This window comes from Anarrhichthys ocellatus, unplaced genomic scaffold (assembly GCF_004355925.1).
Source record: "Anarrhichthys ocellatus isolate YVR2014 unplaced genomic scaffold, GSC_Weel_1.0 scaffold9, whole genome shotgun sequence".
Lineage (NCBI taxonomy): Eukaryota > Metazoa > Chordata > Actinopteri > Perciformes > Anarhichadidae > Anarrhichthys > Anarrhichthys ocellatus.
In genome coordinates, this window is record NW_022280039.1 from 2,041,133 (window position 1) to 2,061,138 (window position 20,006).

The 20,006-nt window shown below is 41.3% G+C and overlaps 1 protein-coding gene across 11 annotated transcripts in view; it reads right to left on the bottom strand.

The window, feature by feature from the left end:
- The window catches only part of mctp1a (multiple C2 domains, transmembrane 1a), a 121,754-nt gene that overhangs the window by 73,803 nt on the left and 27,945 nt on the right, over window positions 1–20,006 (bottom strand). For 10 of the 11 annotated variants that reach the window (XM_031848961.1, XM_031848960.1, XM_031848958.1 and 7 more), the window contains one exon: window positions 10,130–10,250. In XM_031848961.1, the coding sequence (XP_031704821.1) occupies window positions 10,130–10,250 (121 nt within the window). Of the gene's footprint in view, window positions 1–10,129; window positions 10,251–10,380; window positions 11,637–20,006 lie in introns of those variants that run through there. The other variant, XM_031848966.1, reaches the window with a different exon arrangement.

Genomic DNA, 20,006 nt, shown 5'->3' on the forward strand with positions numbered 1-20,006 from the left:
AACAGGGTTTTACAAGATATAAAACAGAAGATATATATTTTTTTTTTCCTTTCTCTCTTTCCCCCACAGTTGTGTTAAGTCCATAATGAAGGAAAGACATTATTGAATGTGCCACATAGGGGCTTGTGGATAGGTATGACAATATATAAGCAATCGCCATTATCAGATCAATTAGAATTAATAATGGTTGAGAAGAATGCCTTAAGCTATGTGAGGATTAAAGAGAGTGGGTTTGATGGATGTTTGTCCAGTTTGCAGGCAGTAGGCTGTGAAATGGAAGTGCTGGGTAAGGGGAGACTGGGCTTAAGGAGTCCATGTGTCAAACACTGATGAACTGGCGAAGGTAGGTGCCCTAGGTGCTGAATGTGATTTCCTATCTTTCTACAGTTGAGAGGCATTACTGGTGAGGAGTGGGGGCTACATGGAGGAAAACGACAAGGACAACATCTGAAACTGAAGACACTCCTAACCGGCCACGCCAGGAAACAATCAAGTTAACTCCAACAAAATGCGTCTCGTCAACATGTTTTTGTTGGTCAGACATCACATACACACAAGCTCACTTTTGATGACCGGGGATAAGGTCAGGAGGAGGTACCAGGTTAGTTGCAGGGCATAGGTTACCATGGATCTGTAACAGGATTTCAAAGAATTTTGACATAAAGGACATGGTTAACTTCTCGATCCTCCTTTCTGTGCGAGTGAGCGACTGACAAGAAACCACAGTACACAAAGAGATACTGAGTACATATCAAGGTGTTAATCTATGACTCTTTTATGATGCCATTAAACCGAACGCCATCACTGTAACAGCAGCTGGGAGGAGAAATAAATGTGTTTGTGAGAGGACCCAGTGGCGCACTCAGCAGGTAATTTTGGCTTGGGTGTGGCGCACAGGCAGATCTAAAAGCCCCTGAGTGACTTGCTTTTGCTGGCTGCTCTCTGTCCTCCTGACGGGCCATTGAAAACATTCTCTACCACACGTATATCTCTACTGAACACCTATTGGACAGCGGCCATTAAAATGCTGCCAATGAGTCGGGCTACCCCGCCAGACATCCGAGTACAATCTGTGATCCAAATGTGAATAACAGCCACCACTAACTCCACACTTTGTTGGTCATTTATTACAAGGATTAACACCAACGCACTGTCAGCATTCGAGCAAACAAACATTTTAATTTGTATTTAAGAAACACAAAATGATAATCCAAATACTTCAAGTAAAACAATATCTCAAGTGTATATAGTCTAAATGTAATACTTGCTTTCTTACTTGATGATGGCATTCTACTTGCATCTCTCCAGTTGTTGGATTTAAGTGCTTGCATAGCCTACGTGCATATTTGCATATCTATTGTTATACGAGATATAATTAGGTTGTGTAATGATCCTGTCTGCCTGTTGCCGTTTGTGTGGCTGCTTTCCCTGCAGGTGTTGGAAGTGGGTGTGGCAGAGGGTCATTAGTAGAGTGGAAACACCTGAGCTCATCAGCAACACTGGCAACACCTGGGCCCTGTGTGCCAGTGCACTCTGTTAAAAACCCTCTCGAGTGCCAGTTGGTCCCTCTCTCCTTCCAGAGACACCCATTTGGTTTTGGGTTGAGATTATGGTTCGTTTCTACGGTATACAACATTACATACACTTTCAACACACGCACTCACCTACACTGCTGAAATTACTGACTTCACATGCTACTGTTGGTTTATGTTTGTCTCTTGTGTTGCCTTAAGTTAAGAAATAATTTGTTAATTTGCTTGGTTGTGTGCATCTCCCTTTCTTGTCATGGCCGTTCAGCCTGCTTTGTGTTGTAACAACATATATTGCATTTTAACCTGTTCAGATCCCCCCGGACATTCCAAAAGACATCTATGATTACTGTCATCCGACTTCACCCAAATGCACAAACTCATTTGATTGGATTTCTATAAGCCCATCACAGTGCTCCACATCATCTGAAGTGGACTGCTGCTCAGGAGCAGTGTGCACATGTTGACGACTTAAACCCGACCTGAATCAGTATGACAGGGGAACTTGAACTGACCCTTATGGAACCACTTTAGCCCCGCCTGCTTTGTTCGGTTCATTTAAGTCAGGTTTTGGACTTTTAAGCCCCCCTTTTCTTAGCTCGCTTTATGGACCCGGCACCTGAACTTATGTTTTGATTTTGCACGACATCATGATAGACACCCATGATAACATAATACCTTGACAACCCAAGACACAATATAAGCGGAAGAGTAGCACTTTCCAAAAAATGTGTGCATTCCCACATTGCTAATTGTAGCAATACACATAACCATGCATTACAGAAGCGAGTGCATGCATTACAGAAGCGAGTGCAGACACTTCTGTCCCATTCACATCCCAGCATTTACCAATGGGAGGCAGTGTGTATCCACTCACTCTCAAGGGACGCGAGTAAAGCCATTCATCTTTGTGCTTATTTTCTATCTGTTTTGCTTTGGTCTGCAGTAGATTTATTGATGCAAACCAATGGTGACATATCTGCCAAATTTGGTTTGGTCTTCAAAACACTTTCTGTTGGAGATACATCTCTTGCACTTTGTTGCAAACTTATTTTGCTGCTCTCTACTTTCCTCCTTAATAACTTCCTTTCTCTCCCCGTCTCATCATACTCTCTTTCAATCCCCTCCAGCAGTCAAAAGAAATTACATTACTTGGTCTCATCCCACTAACTTAATTGAATTCTTTTCTGTCATAGAAACTTAGTGAAAGTTTTGGCATTGACATTATTCTTATCTATCATCCAACAGCCTGCCCACTCTTCAGGAAGCACGATTTGCCTCTCAACATTGACATGGCAAAAATGATGGAGCGACTAGTGGCACAATTATACGGCTGCCTCAGCTTGTTGTTTTTGGTATGGAGAGAAAATCGAATAGACAGATTAGGTAACATGAATGTAAATGTGACGAAATCAGATACCACTTGAAATTGTTAAATGACAGGCACCAGGCAAATATAGTAGTACTGTATAGTATAACATAATAGGATCTTATCATTATAGGGGCAGGCTGAGCTTACAGAAAAGTTCATCAAAGTCCAATGCTTTCATTTTAAGTGCTGTTCTGGTAGTAAGCAGCCACCTAAAGGCTTGCAAGTGTGCCTCCAAATGCTCCAGACAATCCCCTGAGCAATAACTGAGGATTGATTTATGGAAAACATATGCACTCTCACACACAGAGGTGGTCGTTCCATTGACAAAAGCACCACCACTTCCTCTCTCACTTTTCATTACAAAATCACCATCTTGCTCAGATATAAGCACACAAGTCCAAAGGATTGATGCACTGGGTCATTAGCACTTTCAGTCACACAAAGAAACACACACCTGGCTAGTTTGTTTTGAGAGGCAGCAGAAGACTAATGTCAGACATGAGGTCTCGTCCCTTGTATAAAAGAATTCTGGAGAAACAAAGGAGTTTGTCTGAAACAGTGGGGGGGGGGGGGGAGTAGACAGTATGGATGCTGGGGAGAAGATGCTTCTGCTGCAGTTAAAATGATATAATGAAGATAAGTCATGTTCAAACTCTACACCACTTACAGCTATCTTAGTCGAAGCCTTTTAATAAGCTTATGAAAAGGTGCTGGTTAGTTACTGCAGGGGGAGAGACGATAATGATTACACAGGCTCGTGATTAGCTGTACATTTCTAAAATAAAAAGCTCTTTTTCGTCAACTGATGTGTGGAGCAAGTCATTATTCAGCTTCCTCATTTTAATCATGAATCTGTAGCCACTCAGACATTCATGATCAATAGCTTCCTGTGTCAGTACAGGCCAGACAAACGGTCCTGAATTATTAACTGATAATATATGAGCAGGTAATTACATTTCTACAGAGGACAGTGTGATATGTCCTAAAAATAAGTATCGTACTCAAAGAAAGAAACTCACAGCTTTGGGTGTTAGAGTAGAGCACTGCAGTAAAACGTTCCTGTAAAATTCCTCCAATAGTAAAACACGCATCTCAAAAGCATCAATATGCACGGAGTAAAAAATAGCATGTTAGCTGTAAGCAAAATCAATCCAACCCAGCATTAGATACAAGCGCAAGCCTAATTTGTTATTGGTGGAATATTTAAAGTATAATGTGAACTGGAGTAAAGCATTGTGGTGCTGAGACTTACTAAAGCTAAATACAATGAATATGGATGACAAACCACATCCTGCTAGCATCAGAAAGCCATCAATAATGTATAATGTCAGTATGAAATCGTGCCATTTCAAAACATGAGAAAATGTATTGATTCTTTGAGGAGATAGACTGCCACAAAATAATTACAGAAGATTCAGTCTCCGGCTGCTCAGATGTAGTGAAATACTTCTGGTGGTCAAACATCTCCACACTCATTTACACTGTACTTGCCAACTTTGCCAGTAATACATATATTAAATAAGAGGGTTTCCTGAAGCAAATTACACAGGAAGTGTGGTGCCTTTCCTGAATATAAATACCACCTCCGCAAAAATCAAAGAAATCATTAAACCTTTATGAACTATATCATTAACCTTCAGAGCAGAGCAAAACACCTCCACAAGTCAGTTTGCTGGCTGAAAACATGGACAATATTAAACAGAACACATTTACTCTTCATGCATGAAGCCTCGACGATAAAAGAAGAAGTTCCAAATAATAGATTTTTTTCACTGCAGACATTTTGAAATTTCTTAACATGAAATGCACAGGTTTAATTTATAACATTACGACTACTACTATACTCAGTCTGAATTATGTTCTATTAAGTTCTGAATATAAATTAACCATTGTAATGTTAGCTGTACCTGAGCTATCAAGTCTGCCCTAAAAGAAAAATCATAAAACTGTTATAATTCTGTGAATAAGAAAAACATCTATTTCTAGGATAAGTATTAAACAGCTTTGGGGATTATCTATATTTTGAGTATCTGTATTTGCAAGAAGCTGCTTACAGTATGATCCCATAGACATTCAGTGATTGAGCAAAGTTAGGCTGATCTCAAAATCCCACATAAACCTTTTAAATACACACCAAGACCAAAAACAAAGGGTCTCACCCTGAGAATGAAGGAAGAAAAACATTTCCCTGATTATCACTTAAGAGGAAACTGAATTACACCTTAAGTACTAAATGCGGCAGCATATTAACCCTCCCTATTAACCCTATAATGAAGTGGTCATTCTGAACGTTTCCTTCCTCTTGGTGCTCACTGCCTCACTGATAAAGGAGGACCTACAACACATTGCCTCTCAAAAGGGCCGCTATTAAAAACACCTTCGTGAAAGAGGCTCAATGATGAGACGCGAGAACAGGAGAGGAGAAAAATGTAGTCGAGCCGCCCATAAAACCCCCGAGTCATGCTTGAGCTGCAGACCTGGAGCAGCCTCATGCTCACAGTGTGGGCACTGTGTGTGCGTAGTGTGGGAGCTGCTGGCCTATGTGTAGTGTCAGGACTGACTGATGGTTGCAGCTCTGGGGTATCCCATTACCCAGAATGCAATCTGCTGAAGAGGATGTATTGGCTGTAAAAGGCTGCAAAGACAAGAAACTCCATCACGAGATGCTGGCAGATGGACTGAGAGCCTGTCTCATTAAAATGGCACACAGCCACACACGTGCATGCCTCTGCCTCTTGCTGCTTTACGCCGATAGCGGAGGACAGCGAAGTAAACTGACGTTAACCCAAAATGAACCTTCGTTAATATGCAACGTGATCTTGCTGCAGTTGCAACGCTTGAGATACAGTAACAGTAAGATCGCTTGCACTGAGCAGAAACAAAAAATAAAACACTGGACAGCATGTGGGGGAAAGCAATGAAGGGGACTTGAAATAAAACAAGAGACGACATGCCAACTGTGGTGTCAGGCTCCGGCTCTCACTGCTTTCTTACAGAACTGTTGTGCGGCAGACAACATAATTAGGCTCGCTGTAGACTCATCGGTCTCCACACTAATATTAGTCCTTTCAAACAAGAGCCAGCACACTCTAGTAGCAATGTGTAAGGACTAGGAATCAGGATAGCACTGCACGTAATCCATTATAGCTAGTGCAACCAGTAGTTATACAGAAAATACATTTAGACTTCATTTAACCATTTACAAAATTGTGTTAAATATTAAGTCTGCAGAAATGTATTGCGAGGAGCTTCCTTCACATCAGGGATTGGAATACCGTGACTACGGTAAATGTATCTGAACAGAGGATGGGAGACAGCAGCTTGTGATAAAGAATTAACGATAGGATACACCCACAACAGTTGAGAGCTTCCCAGTATACGCATTAAGAAATCAAGATACAGGAACCTGAAATGGTACATATGCTTTGTCGCTCCAGCTAGTAGGGTACGAGCACTGTACCTTCAACATTGGTACATTGTACTCATACTGACTCATATACCACTTTATGGCAACTTGACGTTAACTTCTTGTTAGTCGAGTTTAATAAGCCGCCAAACTGCCAACAGGTTAAATCCATCCTTTATCACCAGCTGCAGTGTATGCGAAAAACAGCCATTCCCCAGTTCACCTGTCCGGGACAGTTACAGTAGCAGCCAATAGCATCATGTTGTATATTAACATATACAATTGTTACATTCAGAAAGTAAGGAACATCTGATGAAAATAAAACATGTTTTCAAAGTCTGTGTTAGAACTGTAATAGTATTATTAAGTATATGCAAGTACCTGTACTTGGTCTGACAAATAGTGGTGTCGGTGCATCTCTGACCCATACCATCAAAGTGGACAACTTTGAGATTGTATCCTCTCTGACTGCTGGAAAGGCATTTCTTGATGCATACTTTGAGGATGCATATTCATGAACAGTCTCTCTCTCTCTCTCACACACACACACACACACACACACACACACACACACCAAGATTGGAAGTGAGGTGATCATGCCTTAGGCGATGAAAAAGATTCACCTTGTTGTACCTCAGCTAGAGGGAACTAGCGATAAAGACAGAGAGGGCAGTGTGTTTTTATCTGAGGCCCCCTTTAAAGCTGCAAAACGTCCCGTTGGCTCCTCACAAATGACAGCTAGGTCGAGGTCAGGGCCATGAGGACACAACAGGGTCTTTACAACATAGAACAAGTAAGAGTGACGTTCAAAGCAAGATTATTTGACGGGTAGAATTTGCTTGGCTGGAACAATAAACCAGAAAAGACATCATGTGGCCATCACTCCTGCACCTTCTTATTCACTCCTTTTGATGTTCCTCTTCCTGCAGTTTAAATCCAATACAATATCATCAGAGGCAGGTGTAGACGAACAAAGGCAGGATTAGACTTGAAAACCACATCAGGGTAAATGCTTCTGCTGTACAAGCTGTTCCTTGTTAAAACAACTGAAATACATTAATCAACGTCATTCACCCATATCCAAAGCTTATTTTTCTTATCTTGTCATAATATTAAAACCATTTCATGCGTTGGCTGGTTCTCCTGGCAACAAATGGTGAAATGGTTTGTGCAGCCTGGAGAGAGACTAACAACAATGCCAGCACGTTATGTGGTTGTATAAAAAAGCTCCCAAATGGCTCTTGTGTGTTGAACACCAGACTAGTGAGGGATATCTCTCCTTACTCCCATCAAGCAATGAGGATGAGGGAAATCCTCCCTCAGAGGTCTGTGTACTGAGAGGGCTCAGCTAGAGAAAAACCAGCCTCCAAGCACCACAAGAAGAAACAATAGATGGTAAATGTCTATGCTGAATATAGATAAACATATACTGTGCAACCTATAAAGTAAACAAATTAACTCAAAGAGAACGCGTTTGATTACAACGGAAATAAGTGTCAGTGTTCTCACTTAGAAGCTACAGCACGGTGAAATACAGTATAATACCATCATAAGGTGAGCTACTACATGTACATAACTAACCTTCGGGCTTTATGGTAACAGACAGTGACCATAAAGGGCTAAAAAGTAGTTGGACAATTTTTTTCAAATGTTTCCAATGTTTAGCTGCCATTGCTGATTCTCTGTCAGTCTTTAAAGGCAGATTTGTATTAACTTACAGGATATCCATACTTGTATCTCTTCAACCTGAGATAATTATGTAATAGCAACAGGTCCTTCGATTGGCTGTGAGAGCTGTCCATTTCAAGTAGCTCTGGTTCCCTCACGCAGGCACAAAAGACAAAGGGAACATCGGAGAAGACAAAACGCTTATGTGGAACCAGATGCACCTCGTCACTGAGGCCCCCCCCCCCTTTTGTTTCTGACTAGTCAACCTTGCCCCCGGGTTCATACATCACTATGATGCATGGACCAGGGCTGCTGTGTCAGACTACCTGCTATCTCAGCACGCAATACATTACACAGTGACACTGCACTTTAACTGGAAATCAGACATCAGCCCCCTGGTTTGACACCTCACTAGTTAAGGTGACTGTAATGACGCGATGAGCACGTCAGTCTGCACGTTGAGGTCTTACTTGGCTTCAGCTCAGTTATATTTAGTTTCACTTCCAGGTTCACTGGATCTGAATGTTCGATAATTCCATAATGCATAAGCTTTTCTGAAAAGAAGTTTCCTGAAAACACTTTGCAGACAAAACTGGAAACCGTCTGCGTTATTTATAATTCATGTAGGGTTTTTGGTGAAACAATAGAAACCACAACGGCTTCCCGCAGAAAGCTACTTCTATTTAACAACCCAGCACTTCTGACAAGGGAGCCTTGACCGATTGGTTAACGGAGAATCCCACCAATCCTTCGGAGATGTATTGTTGGCCTGCTGTACGACAGCAGCAACATGTGGATATCCTGATAGTACAACGTGTAAAGACTTAAACTGTTTTATATATTCATATTTAGAAAAAGTATTTTCTGAACACTGTGACAAAACAACACTTATTACGACATTATTGCTCATATTAAATTCAATCCACTATATTGCTTGATATTTTACAGTTTCTCCCTCATAATGAGCCGTCTTGACGGACTCGGGACAGGACGGGTGAGCTCTGAGCGTCAATGCTCATTATTCCGGGGAGACAGGTAGTCAGGCAAAATGTACAGGAGGGAGCATGGCAGCTTATTTGGATTCGTCGTCATGGTGACTTCTACAACCACTAATGAGAGCCCTAAATCCGTCACTATCCAAACCGCTGTCTGGGAGAGTTTATAAGAGAATCTCTGGCGTTGCCTGTTGTTGCTGGCTGGCCTTTCCACCATGCAAGACATAACTGAGTGTTTAACAGTATGAGAGCTTCCTGTCCTGCACTTAAAATGACAATCACTCCAGAGAAGCGGAGAAACCCTGTTTAGCAGAGGGGTCGAGTTAATATCTTTTATAGCAAAGAGTTGATAAACTACTTACCACAATGGGAGAAATAGAAATGTGCACTACGAAAACATGCCCGCTGCTGCTCCACTGACCCCTCTCAAACATCACAAAGTGACACTCATCCTAATTTTGAGTCTCTAACTTCGGCTCTTTAAAGCTACTAAATCAAATATTTATCACAAAATGCAAAAACATGTGAGAGAGTATGGGCTGCATAGACAAATATACAATTCTCTAAAGTCTTTACTGACACTAAAAGCCTTGATCACACCGCCAGTAACACTGGGATAGAGAAGTTAAGACTCACACTATGATTTAGTCATGCGATACTAAAGTAACCAGGAGATGATAGTATTGCCTCCGAGTGTGATAATCTTGTAGCTTAAGCGACAGCTGAATTCTTTTCATGCCTAGATGCACAGGAAATATGCCGCATCATTCCTCGTGATTTCACCTCACTTCACACACTGAAAATGTGAGTGTGATCTAATAAAACCCTACATGGGGAGAGAGATAGAGAAGAAGAGGAGTGAAATGTGAGAACATAGGTGAAAAGAGGAAAGGGGGTGCCAAAACAAATATTACATTTACAAACAGAGGCACATATAAAAGATAGGAGTGGACACCTAAAGATAGCAGACAAATATAGGATACAACAGCATAAGACAGTTCAGTTCTTTGAGGATGGCAGCATCCTGTGTGCCGGACCGCCTGCGACAGCGACAAAGCAATTGCTTTAATTTGGTCGGCTAAATAAAGCTGTCCACGCCGTCTCCCCACATAAAACTCAAAGCTGTTGAGGTAACAGGAAGAGCAAACAGAGCTCCTACCGGTTCGATCTCGGATGGCCAGGTTGTTCCCTTTCTTCAGGATGATATCCAGCTGGTACATGGCTGGACTGGGAGGCTGAGGTGGGGGCTCTGCATTACTGGGTCCCGCTATGTTGATGCCCTGTAGAGAGAAGACGTTATACCAGTCATACAGGTGCACCAGTGCAGTACAACTTACTCCAGCATCTTGACTTTAAAGAAGAAAAATAAACTTCTGTTTGAGGAGAGGAGAGAGGACTTAGAGTACATACATCAGGGAGACATCCGTGGAGAAAATATGAACACAAACTAAACCACCGAGTAGATCAAAAATATCCAAGAGACTGAAAAGAAAGAAAGAAACGCCTCAAGCTTTGGAAAGCCAATACATAACATAAAACGTGGACTCATAGCGAGCATGCCACCTCCTTGGGAAGCTTCTGAGTGTCAGGCTCATCTCTGTGGCTTTACATGTCACACTGCAGCCCTGAGGTCAGTGCTGCACTCCACTTTGACAGGAAGCCCCCGATGGCTCTCATTGTGGTTTCCCTTGGAGCTCGAGGGCACATTAGCAAGCCACATGAATAACCAGGCTATGCGCTGAGATTCACTACAGCTTACTTTCTTTCTCCATCTCATCCTATTTGTATTCTTCGACCCTAATTTCCCCCCCCCCCTATTAGACAACTCGTGCATGGGCAGTCCTGTCGTGTCTATAGCTATCGTACTCTGAGATGAGGCTAAGAATAACTATATACGATCAGAAAAATGCTAGTGGGCTGCTGAGAGGCTACCATGCTACTGTAGCATGAGGGCACCTCTCACTAAAAAGCTATCAGGGTCAGAATGCAAATGAAAAAAAAAGGAGAAAGAAGACACATGAGGAGGCTCCACAATAACTCATTCAAATTTCATGTAATTGTAGATCAACATGTTTTCCCTCCAGAATAATGTCTGACTGCCCTTAAACATAAGCGGACCGTGGACTATTGTCAATGGAAATCCCTGTAATAACAGTGAAGGAGAGATACCTCCACCCAGTCTGTATTTCTATGTGCAGCATGATGGTGTTCTCTTCTTCCACTCGCTAGGGACAGCCCTACACTTAGGCTACCGGTTACTAATAGTGAGTCCATGCTTACACTGCGGGCCATGTAGTCCAAACGTATTACAACGGTTATCTTGGGCTGCCCTCAGGAACTCCTGATATGATCATTTATAATGAATGTTATTCTTATCTTTTGAGACACAAACTACCTGAAACAAGCCGGCATTTGTAGCAAAGATTGTAGGAGACAGTTGCATCAATATAGAAATACCACCACCACTACCACTACTACAGGCAACAGTATCTCAGCACGAAGCCCACTGACACCTGCCAAAGGGTATTATTACCACCTTTTCCACATTAATAATCCATCAAACCTATGGATATCAAAATGTATATGTGTGGAGAGTAATACAGACTACACACAGCAGCTATGTGATACATGTGGAGCTGTGAACAGCTTGGAGCTCCCAAATCTCCATGGAAAAGTCAAAGCAAAACAATTTCAGCTTCACAGCTCCTGCTGTCAAACAAGCAAAACACCAGAGGGAGGGGGGGGGGGGTAAGAGTGTATCTGTTCAGCTCAACAAATATCTGGAGAAATTCAACGTAAACATTCAGGGACGGACAGAGTTAAGCTGTGTGTTCTGATAGGTTAAACCGAGGGTCAACAGTGAATGCGAGTCACTGTAATTGAGCTGCGAGTGGATACAACCAATAGGATTGGACAACAGTTGCTGAGGTCTGACCATGTAACATTTGCCGTTTTATCTACGAACGCAACTAAAAGACAGTGACACAGACCATCACAATGTTGAGTCGGGTCACATCATGACCCACAGCGATTAGGAAGAAGAGGGTAATCCCCTGACATACTAAAAGCGTGCACACACACACACACACACACGTTACAGGGAGCACAAGATTTGAAATGGATTTGCAGATAATGTAAGCTCTTTGAATGAAAGGATAGATGAAGTCTGTCTATTTCATCTGGTTGTTTGTTTGAGCAAACAGGCTGCCCAGTAACAACTGTTGAAACCATGTAAAGAAAGAACGAAGCCAGCAGTTAGAGACTACGGTTACTTTACATTGCATATCCAAACTCATGGGTAAGAAGGGCGTCACCAGTTGGGCTGTACAACAAACAGCAAATATAAAAGGAGAGTATTGGTAAGCTACATCTTTTAGAGCCACTAGAGTAAAAATTGAAGCCGCAGTAAAAACAAGTTAAAGCTAGTATTGACGGAGACATAATGACCATCGCCCTGGTCCATCCTTAGGGACACACTCTGCTCAGAGGATTCGTATCCACTGTGTCCCCTGAATCCAGACTCTAGACCTCAGCCCTTTCCTCTGTACACTGAGGCCTCAATGGAAGGAGCCACACACACAGTGACAGGAAAGAAAGGGCAGAAATGCAGCACGGTCTCTGGGATGAAATGCCATTCAGCAGCACGATGTAAACACAGGAAAGAAAGGAGTTCCATTACAGTTGCATGTGGCAGCGACCCAGTGAGAGTCAACCATCAGAGCACTTAAGGTGTACATTAAATAATCCCTGGAGAACTACACTGGAAAGTGCTCTGTGGATTTGGACACGAGCCTTCAGCATTTCACAGAAAACGCTTCTGACTGAACCCATTAAAATATCAATCAATATCCTTTTCCATTAACTTACTACTACTTTGAAACGGGAGCTCGGGATTGCGTTGAAAATATTGATGGAGACATCTCATCCTTCCATCATCACCAGGGGGCCGTTTGCATACATACGTGATTCACATGCACAATGAATTCACGATACATATTCACACGCACGATGAATCAGAGAGCGGAAAGCTGGTCCGTCAATAACTAAGACGGATGATGCATCACACTTAAAAGGATGAGAGTAAACATTCAATAGGATATTCCACACCAGCAGACACGAGCTGCTGCCAGCAGTCCGAGAGGAGGGGCCGTAAAAGGTTCAGGAGTAGATTATCTGGATATACTGCACCAGTCTGAGTTCCGGGACACGTTATGAAGCCATAAAAACTACTTAAGTCAAACCGCTTCTATTGACTCCGTTCCACTCAACTTTAATTAGAGTCGCGCTGTACATTACAGCTCACAAAGACCCAGCACTCAATGCCACAGCTTGAGCAGAGCAACAGTTTTAGTAGTAGGAAAAAGTAATCCGGTCGTAAGAGAAAACTAACGGCAGGTTTCGGTGAACTTTACAGCGCTGACATCTTTTCACTGACACATTTGTGCAGCAAACTGAAACTGAATCCATGACCTTCGGATGTATTTTGGGTTAATTTTAACCGATATCCGTATGCTCCTGAATCTCCATTGTTTAGTCAAAACTCACAAAAAGGAAACAAAGCAAGTTCAGTGTGGCAATTGTCGGTAGACTAAGTTGGTCATCTGGCAGCTTTAAAATGTTCCATCTTTTTTCAGCACCAAGTGTGGGCCGGCACTAGTGGCTCTTCACCGTGGATGTCCTCACCAGCACCACATGACCCAGAACTCTGCTCTCCCTGACAAAAGTGATCCTCAAGCTCTGGGTGAAAGCAGCCCGGAGTGAAAGGTTAACGCTAACCCACAAAGGAAACTGGGGTAGTGATAAAAGGTGATAAAAATGGATGCAATTTATTATCACAACAACCTAAACATAGTTACTGGAAATAAGCGTGTATGTAGTTTTAAACACAGGGGAAAAATAAGCTAAAAATAGGCAATAGAGTCCTTTCCCATTGCCTATAGACCACAGTAAAATCTTTTTTTATGTCTGTACATCAGTCACTTTCAATTCAAATGGGTAGACTGACAAATATGATTAATTGGAAAAAATAATGTTCTGGTCAATGGAGTCTGGTAGCTTTGTAGTGGCTGCTTCCTTTCACTTTGAATTAAGAATATATTTTTGACCAAACCAGTGATTGTTGGGACAGTGGAAAGATCAACAAAGACTGTTTTGATGAGGGTTTTTTTAAACCACTATCCATAGGTAAAATGGTGTGCTGGGCTGTGACTACTGCAGATTAATTTGTCCCAGGATTTAATGCCATCAATTGAAGAGAAAAGCCAGATGTCAGTGGGGGTTTTCTTGCATTGGGAAAGAAGGCTCCCGACTGTGCTGATCATTGTTTAAGCCTTTCTTTGAGCAGAGCCCTGCAGTTAAAGCTTCACTGCTGCTTGAAAGAAGTGAAATGACCCACTGGGAGACTTTCCTCAAAGTTCACATTTAAAATTGAAAAAGGGCAAACGGATAAGTAACAGCTGCTGAGTAAACTTTCTTTTTGGAGTTATTAACCAGAGTCATATTTCTTCTCCTGGATTATATGTCATGACAGTGGTGTCTTTATGGAGGAGGAAGCCTGTATTTAGCCCTGGGCTCTGTGTGGAGCCAGACACTCATTTCTCAAAGAGATGGCAGGTCATTTCCAGGCTCTGCAGCTCCTTGCATAACGATAACCTGTCCCAGCTTTGCTCATTAACAAGGCAGTGTGACAGTTATTTCTGTTAAGAGATTCCACTTCTCGCTACCAAATATAAAACCTATTTTTTTGTCTCTACCTGCTTTGACCATCCACTCTTCGTTCTTTTCATTTACAGTCATCTTTCTGTGAGGAATAACTCGATGTCTTTGAATTGCAAGTGATTGTTAGTTTGCTTTTGAGTGTCATATCAAGTACCGGTACTGTCCGTAAGGTTGAACCAGATCACCACATGCACATCACGTCAGGCAGCGCAAGAGAATACAAAGCATCTTTTTAGAAAATAAATTGTGAATGTGTGCGAGCAGCAGCGTCGCTGCAATGTGTTGAGCTGAGCTTACGGGAGATGCGAGTTAGGCTGACATTTCTGAGGGTTAACAGCTATGTTTAAAAAAAAAAAAAAAAGAAAGACGGATACAGAGTGAAGAGTTTTTAGCAAAATGTGGACTTCTAAGTATTTATTTACTGAAGTCAAATGTAAAGCCGTGTGCTTAGTTTGTGGAGAACAGATCGCAGTGTTTAAGGATTACAATTTGAATCGCCATTACGAGACGAAACACAGAAATACTAAAACTTGACTGATGCAGAGCGGACATCTGAGGCTTTGTTAGCTAAGCTGCAAAAGCAACAGGCGCAGAAGATGTTGGTTCACTTTGGATCGACCTACATATGTGAACAAACATTCTCCGTGATGAAGTTTAACAAATCCAGATCCAGATCCTCTCTCACTGACGATCACCTGTCTGCTGTCCTTCACACATTCAGCCTGACTTCAGTGAACTCCTTCAAGCCCAACACAGACTAGATTTCTCCACTGAACCATGTTAGTCAATCCTGCCAGTGTTTTACTATTATATATGGATATTACATATGTATATTTGTTTGGATCATTATTCCTGCTGCAGATTGAGCTCATTTTAACTTATTTATACACTGTTGTTCAGTTTGGGTAGTTAGGAAAGGTTTGAAAAATTATAATGTTTAAAGTAACTAAAGCTGCCAGACAAATTTAGTGGAGTAACTAGTAACTAATAATTTCCCTCTGAGATGTAGTGGAAGTACAAAGTTGAATAAAATGGAAATACTCAAGTAAAGTACCTTGAATTTGTACATAAGTACAGTACTTAAGCAAATATACTAGTTACATTCCACCACTGATCATAGCATTTACTCTTACCACTCACAGCTGAGGTGGAATAATAGAGTTCAGTCTATTGGTCCGGCCCTCCACAACAGTCCCCGTTTCTCATATGGCCCCTTGGGAAAAATAATTGCCCACCCCTGCTCTAATGGATTGATTACTTTGTATAAATTATCAATGAATGATCATTTGCAGAAGACATTATGAATTCATTTTAATATAAATTACTATTGGGTTTCACTTTTTAGTCCAACTAATGTGAACAAATTAATAAGCTCACACACAGTCGATTTCATTCAATTCGCTGAAAACCAAGACCAGCTCCTCAAAGGACTAAGCTGATCAGTTTAGTACTGATCTGAGACCTGATTTCCCCTGCTGTGCTGCTGTACATTAATCAAACCACATTACGAGGCTCTCCAAGTGAATGTGGCTCTTTAATAGTACTGAAATTGATCTCCTAATGGGAGCTGGGTAATTTAATCAATTCAACAATTTAAGTGATTCCCCACAACGCAAAAATAATCATTCAAACATGCAGAGAAACACAAAGAGGCAGTTTGGTAAAGCACATTGTGTTCAGGGTGACTCGAGGTCTCCTCTCCTTCCTTATTTGTTTGCTCCAACATGTTCTCCGTACGCGAGTACAGTGAGGACAAAACACAAGAAAGTATTAACCTGCAGTTCATCACATCATCAGCCAATACGCTTACAGCGGCGGTGTAACGATACAATACTGTGGTATATGATCACGATCTAGCGAACCACGACATCATACTGCTCAGCCACTGGCAGGTCTCTCAGGGTCACATGTTTAAAAACTAAATCTATGTGCTTAATGACTCTGGCCCCTGAATTGTGATAAGTGCCTTCTTTGATGTCTGGATGAAAAGAAAACGTAAATATGCTTCAATAAATGCAACCGAGCCTGCAAACAGGAAAGCCCACAACTAGATCATTATCAATTAATAATAAAAACAAGGAAATTGAATTGTAGTTCACAGAGCAGATGTCCATCAAGGGAGGAGAGACTCCTGAAGTCTGGATCTCTTATCTAATCTCTGAGAGTTTGTTTCCTTGAGGAAAGGGATCTAGGTCTGTTCCAGGCAAAAACATTAGACGCTGGATGAGTGTTGCTACGCAACCACAAAAAAAAAAAAAAAACACAAAAAAACACAAAAATAAACTTCACAGATGGAGATAAAAAATATCCCCCGTTTTCCGTGATGAACACAAAAATAGTGTAATGTGTGTAGAAAAGGTGTGCGTTTTGATATTTCACAGGCGCATAAAGCGAATCCATTATTTATCTTTATGGATTCTTTCTCAGCCACAGAGCCTCTTCCCAAGCTTCTCCTGCACACGGTGTGCCGTCATCTATCACAGAGTTAAAGGTTTCAAAGATAAAGGCATGCAAGCAAAGCACCATCCATGCACACACACACACACACACACACGCACACGCACACACACACACACACACACACACACACACTGATTTCAATGTCATTACACATTAATAGAACACAGTTAGTAATGAACACCAGCAAAGAATATAGAAGAAAAGAGATTCTGGTGCTTTTTGTGACAACTGCTGCTAGATGGCACTACGGCAGCACTGCCGCCTTTTACTGAAAACGCCAATGAGTCTGTGGCCATGGATGTATGAAGAGGAAAATACAAACACTTTAACAGCAGTAATTTAAATCAGAATGTCCTAAAAGTTGTGAAATGCACTAATGCTAATAGCACAAGATAAAAAGAATTTAAAATAGTATCGTCAGTGAGGCCTGTTGAACTGCTAGAAATGTAGCTTTCATATAGGCGATCCAACTATAGGACATATGTGGGAGGCGAATGGTGAGGAAGAAGAGATTCAGCTTAAGGTCGTTTCCAGCTGTATGTTACAGCACACTACAGTATGTTTCTCCCTCAAGACTCTCCAGAAAAAGTTTCGAATGAAGTGAAGCGATAGTGTGATGTCATTGTAAGTCACACAGACCCTTAGTTCTTTTAGGGCGCTTTCACAAGCCAACATTTTGTCCGTTTTAATCAAACTCTGGTGCTGCTCAACCACTGGTGTGTTTAGGCATCTGTGAACCCAATAGTCGTACTCAACATCCGAAACCTCCTTTCGCAAGCGGTCTTGGACCTTTTCTAAGCGAACCAAAACGCAGGCTGCCTGCGCAATCATTTGTTGAGATGGACACAGCAGGTAAAATAAAGGTCCGGTTAACATGAGTGGCAGAGGACCAACTTTGACTTCTGCAAAGTGCCATGTTTGTTTGACATCTTGGCTGAAGATAACATTGAGAATGTACTAAATAAAGCCCCCAAATAGTGACATTTTTAAAGTCATGATAAACTGACTTTCAGTCATGATAAACTGGAGGGGAAGGAATCCGCAAATCTTTTTTTTTATTTTTTATTTGGTCTGCTTTAATTTTTGCACTGTGAAATGGAACCAGACAAAATAGAAACAAACCACATTTTTTTTAGTTACTGTGACTTTGTATTACACAATATATCATCCTTAGGTAAAATATTAAAGATATTAAATCAATTTTAAAAAGTTGCACGTATCATGTGCTAGAGAATTTGAGCATCACATTACATATTATTGAAACTCATGAAATGTACCTGTAAACATATAACTAAACTGTACTATTAGTCATCTACCACGAATACAAAGTCTGACCTCAAATGAATGGAGTGCCGTCATACAGTAAACTCAAATGTTTCACTTAAAACCCACACATTGCTGACTGAGCCATATTTCCATTCGGACAGCCTTAGTCAGATGTTTGTCAGCAACTCAATAAAGTAGTCACTCCATCAGTGATCTATGAATCACCTTTATTCTCATTTTTCATCACAATAGTCTTCTCTCTCCTGCTCTCACAAAACCACCTTTCCACTGCCATGTATCCGACTAAATATTAGATTAAAGTTGGAAAATGATAAAAAAAAATTTTGCACAAACCGCTGATACAGCTAAATATGCACATAGTTCTCTTTCTCATCACAGTGTCAAGTCTTGAAAAATGGTCTCCATTAAACGTTTCCAGCCAAATAAGCTGCTGCATTAAATACAGTATCTCAGGACCATTGCTGACCCTCTCCTGAGTCTGTGCAGCCTCGTAATGTGAACACAGAGCCAGTTCAGCAGACAGTCAACAGCCACTTGGCTAGATAATGAGGTACCTTTAATGAGGCATCTGTGTTCTTTTCCTAGTAACAGTCTGGAAGTGCACGGCCCCTTATAGCATCTTAGATAAAGCCAGTCTCAGAGTGGGCTAACAAGTCTCTTGATGCTGCAGGTGTAATAATAACACTTACCTATGTGCTTGAATACATGACAGTTAAAACCCTGAAAGGTAGAGTCAACAGTGACAAACTATATTAACACCTTAAAGTAGCGCACACTTTTAGTACACACTGCAGCTGCTCTGACAAAGTACGTACTGTTGCATGCAGTGTGCATTTGATTGGGACATATTACGTCATAGCATTGTACGTTTAACGTTGACACTCATATCTGCTGCGCAGAAGATTGTTGGACAGAATAACCGGAAAAACATGCAGTACGACATCCGGGTATTTTTGGCATACTGCATTTAACATACTATGTATTGGGACATACTAAATAGTTTTTTGCCATACTCAATAGTATGGCCATTGGAACGCACAGAACAACTTTTTGGCACTTTTAGCTGGAAAAATCATCATCAGATAGCCGGCGGGTTCGGAGACTGCATTTCGGCCAATGCGTTCCGACTCTTATGCTCTCCACACTGGTATCACGTTCAAACAGACTTTGGCTGAATGCAGGTAACTCACTACTGCTAACTGGGCTAACGGCAATGTCAACACCTCCGGGAAAACGTCTGTTTTTGGTGTAGGAAGGTGAACAGTCAAAGATGCAACTTATTGTTTGGTAGAAAAATTAAACTTAATCTGAAATGTGGCTGTTAAAAAAAAAAAAAAAAAAAAAGCTTGATGCTTAATCTTAATTTGTGCCTTTGTTGCCCTGTCCACACCACTTAACACTGACAAGAATTTGTGTCCTTGGATTTTTTTTATTTTTTTTTTGTCAAATGAGTGCAATTATACTACTAATTCACATACATATTTTTCTTTATTTGGTTGTATTGGCACTTCTTATGCCAAAATCTTGTCCCGTTGCCTACATATTCTATGTGAAGGCAGCATCTCTTTATA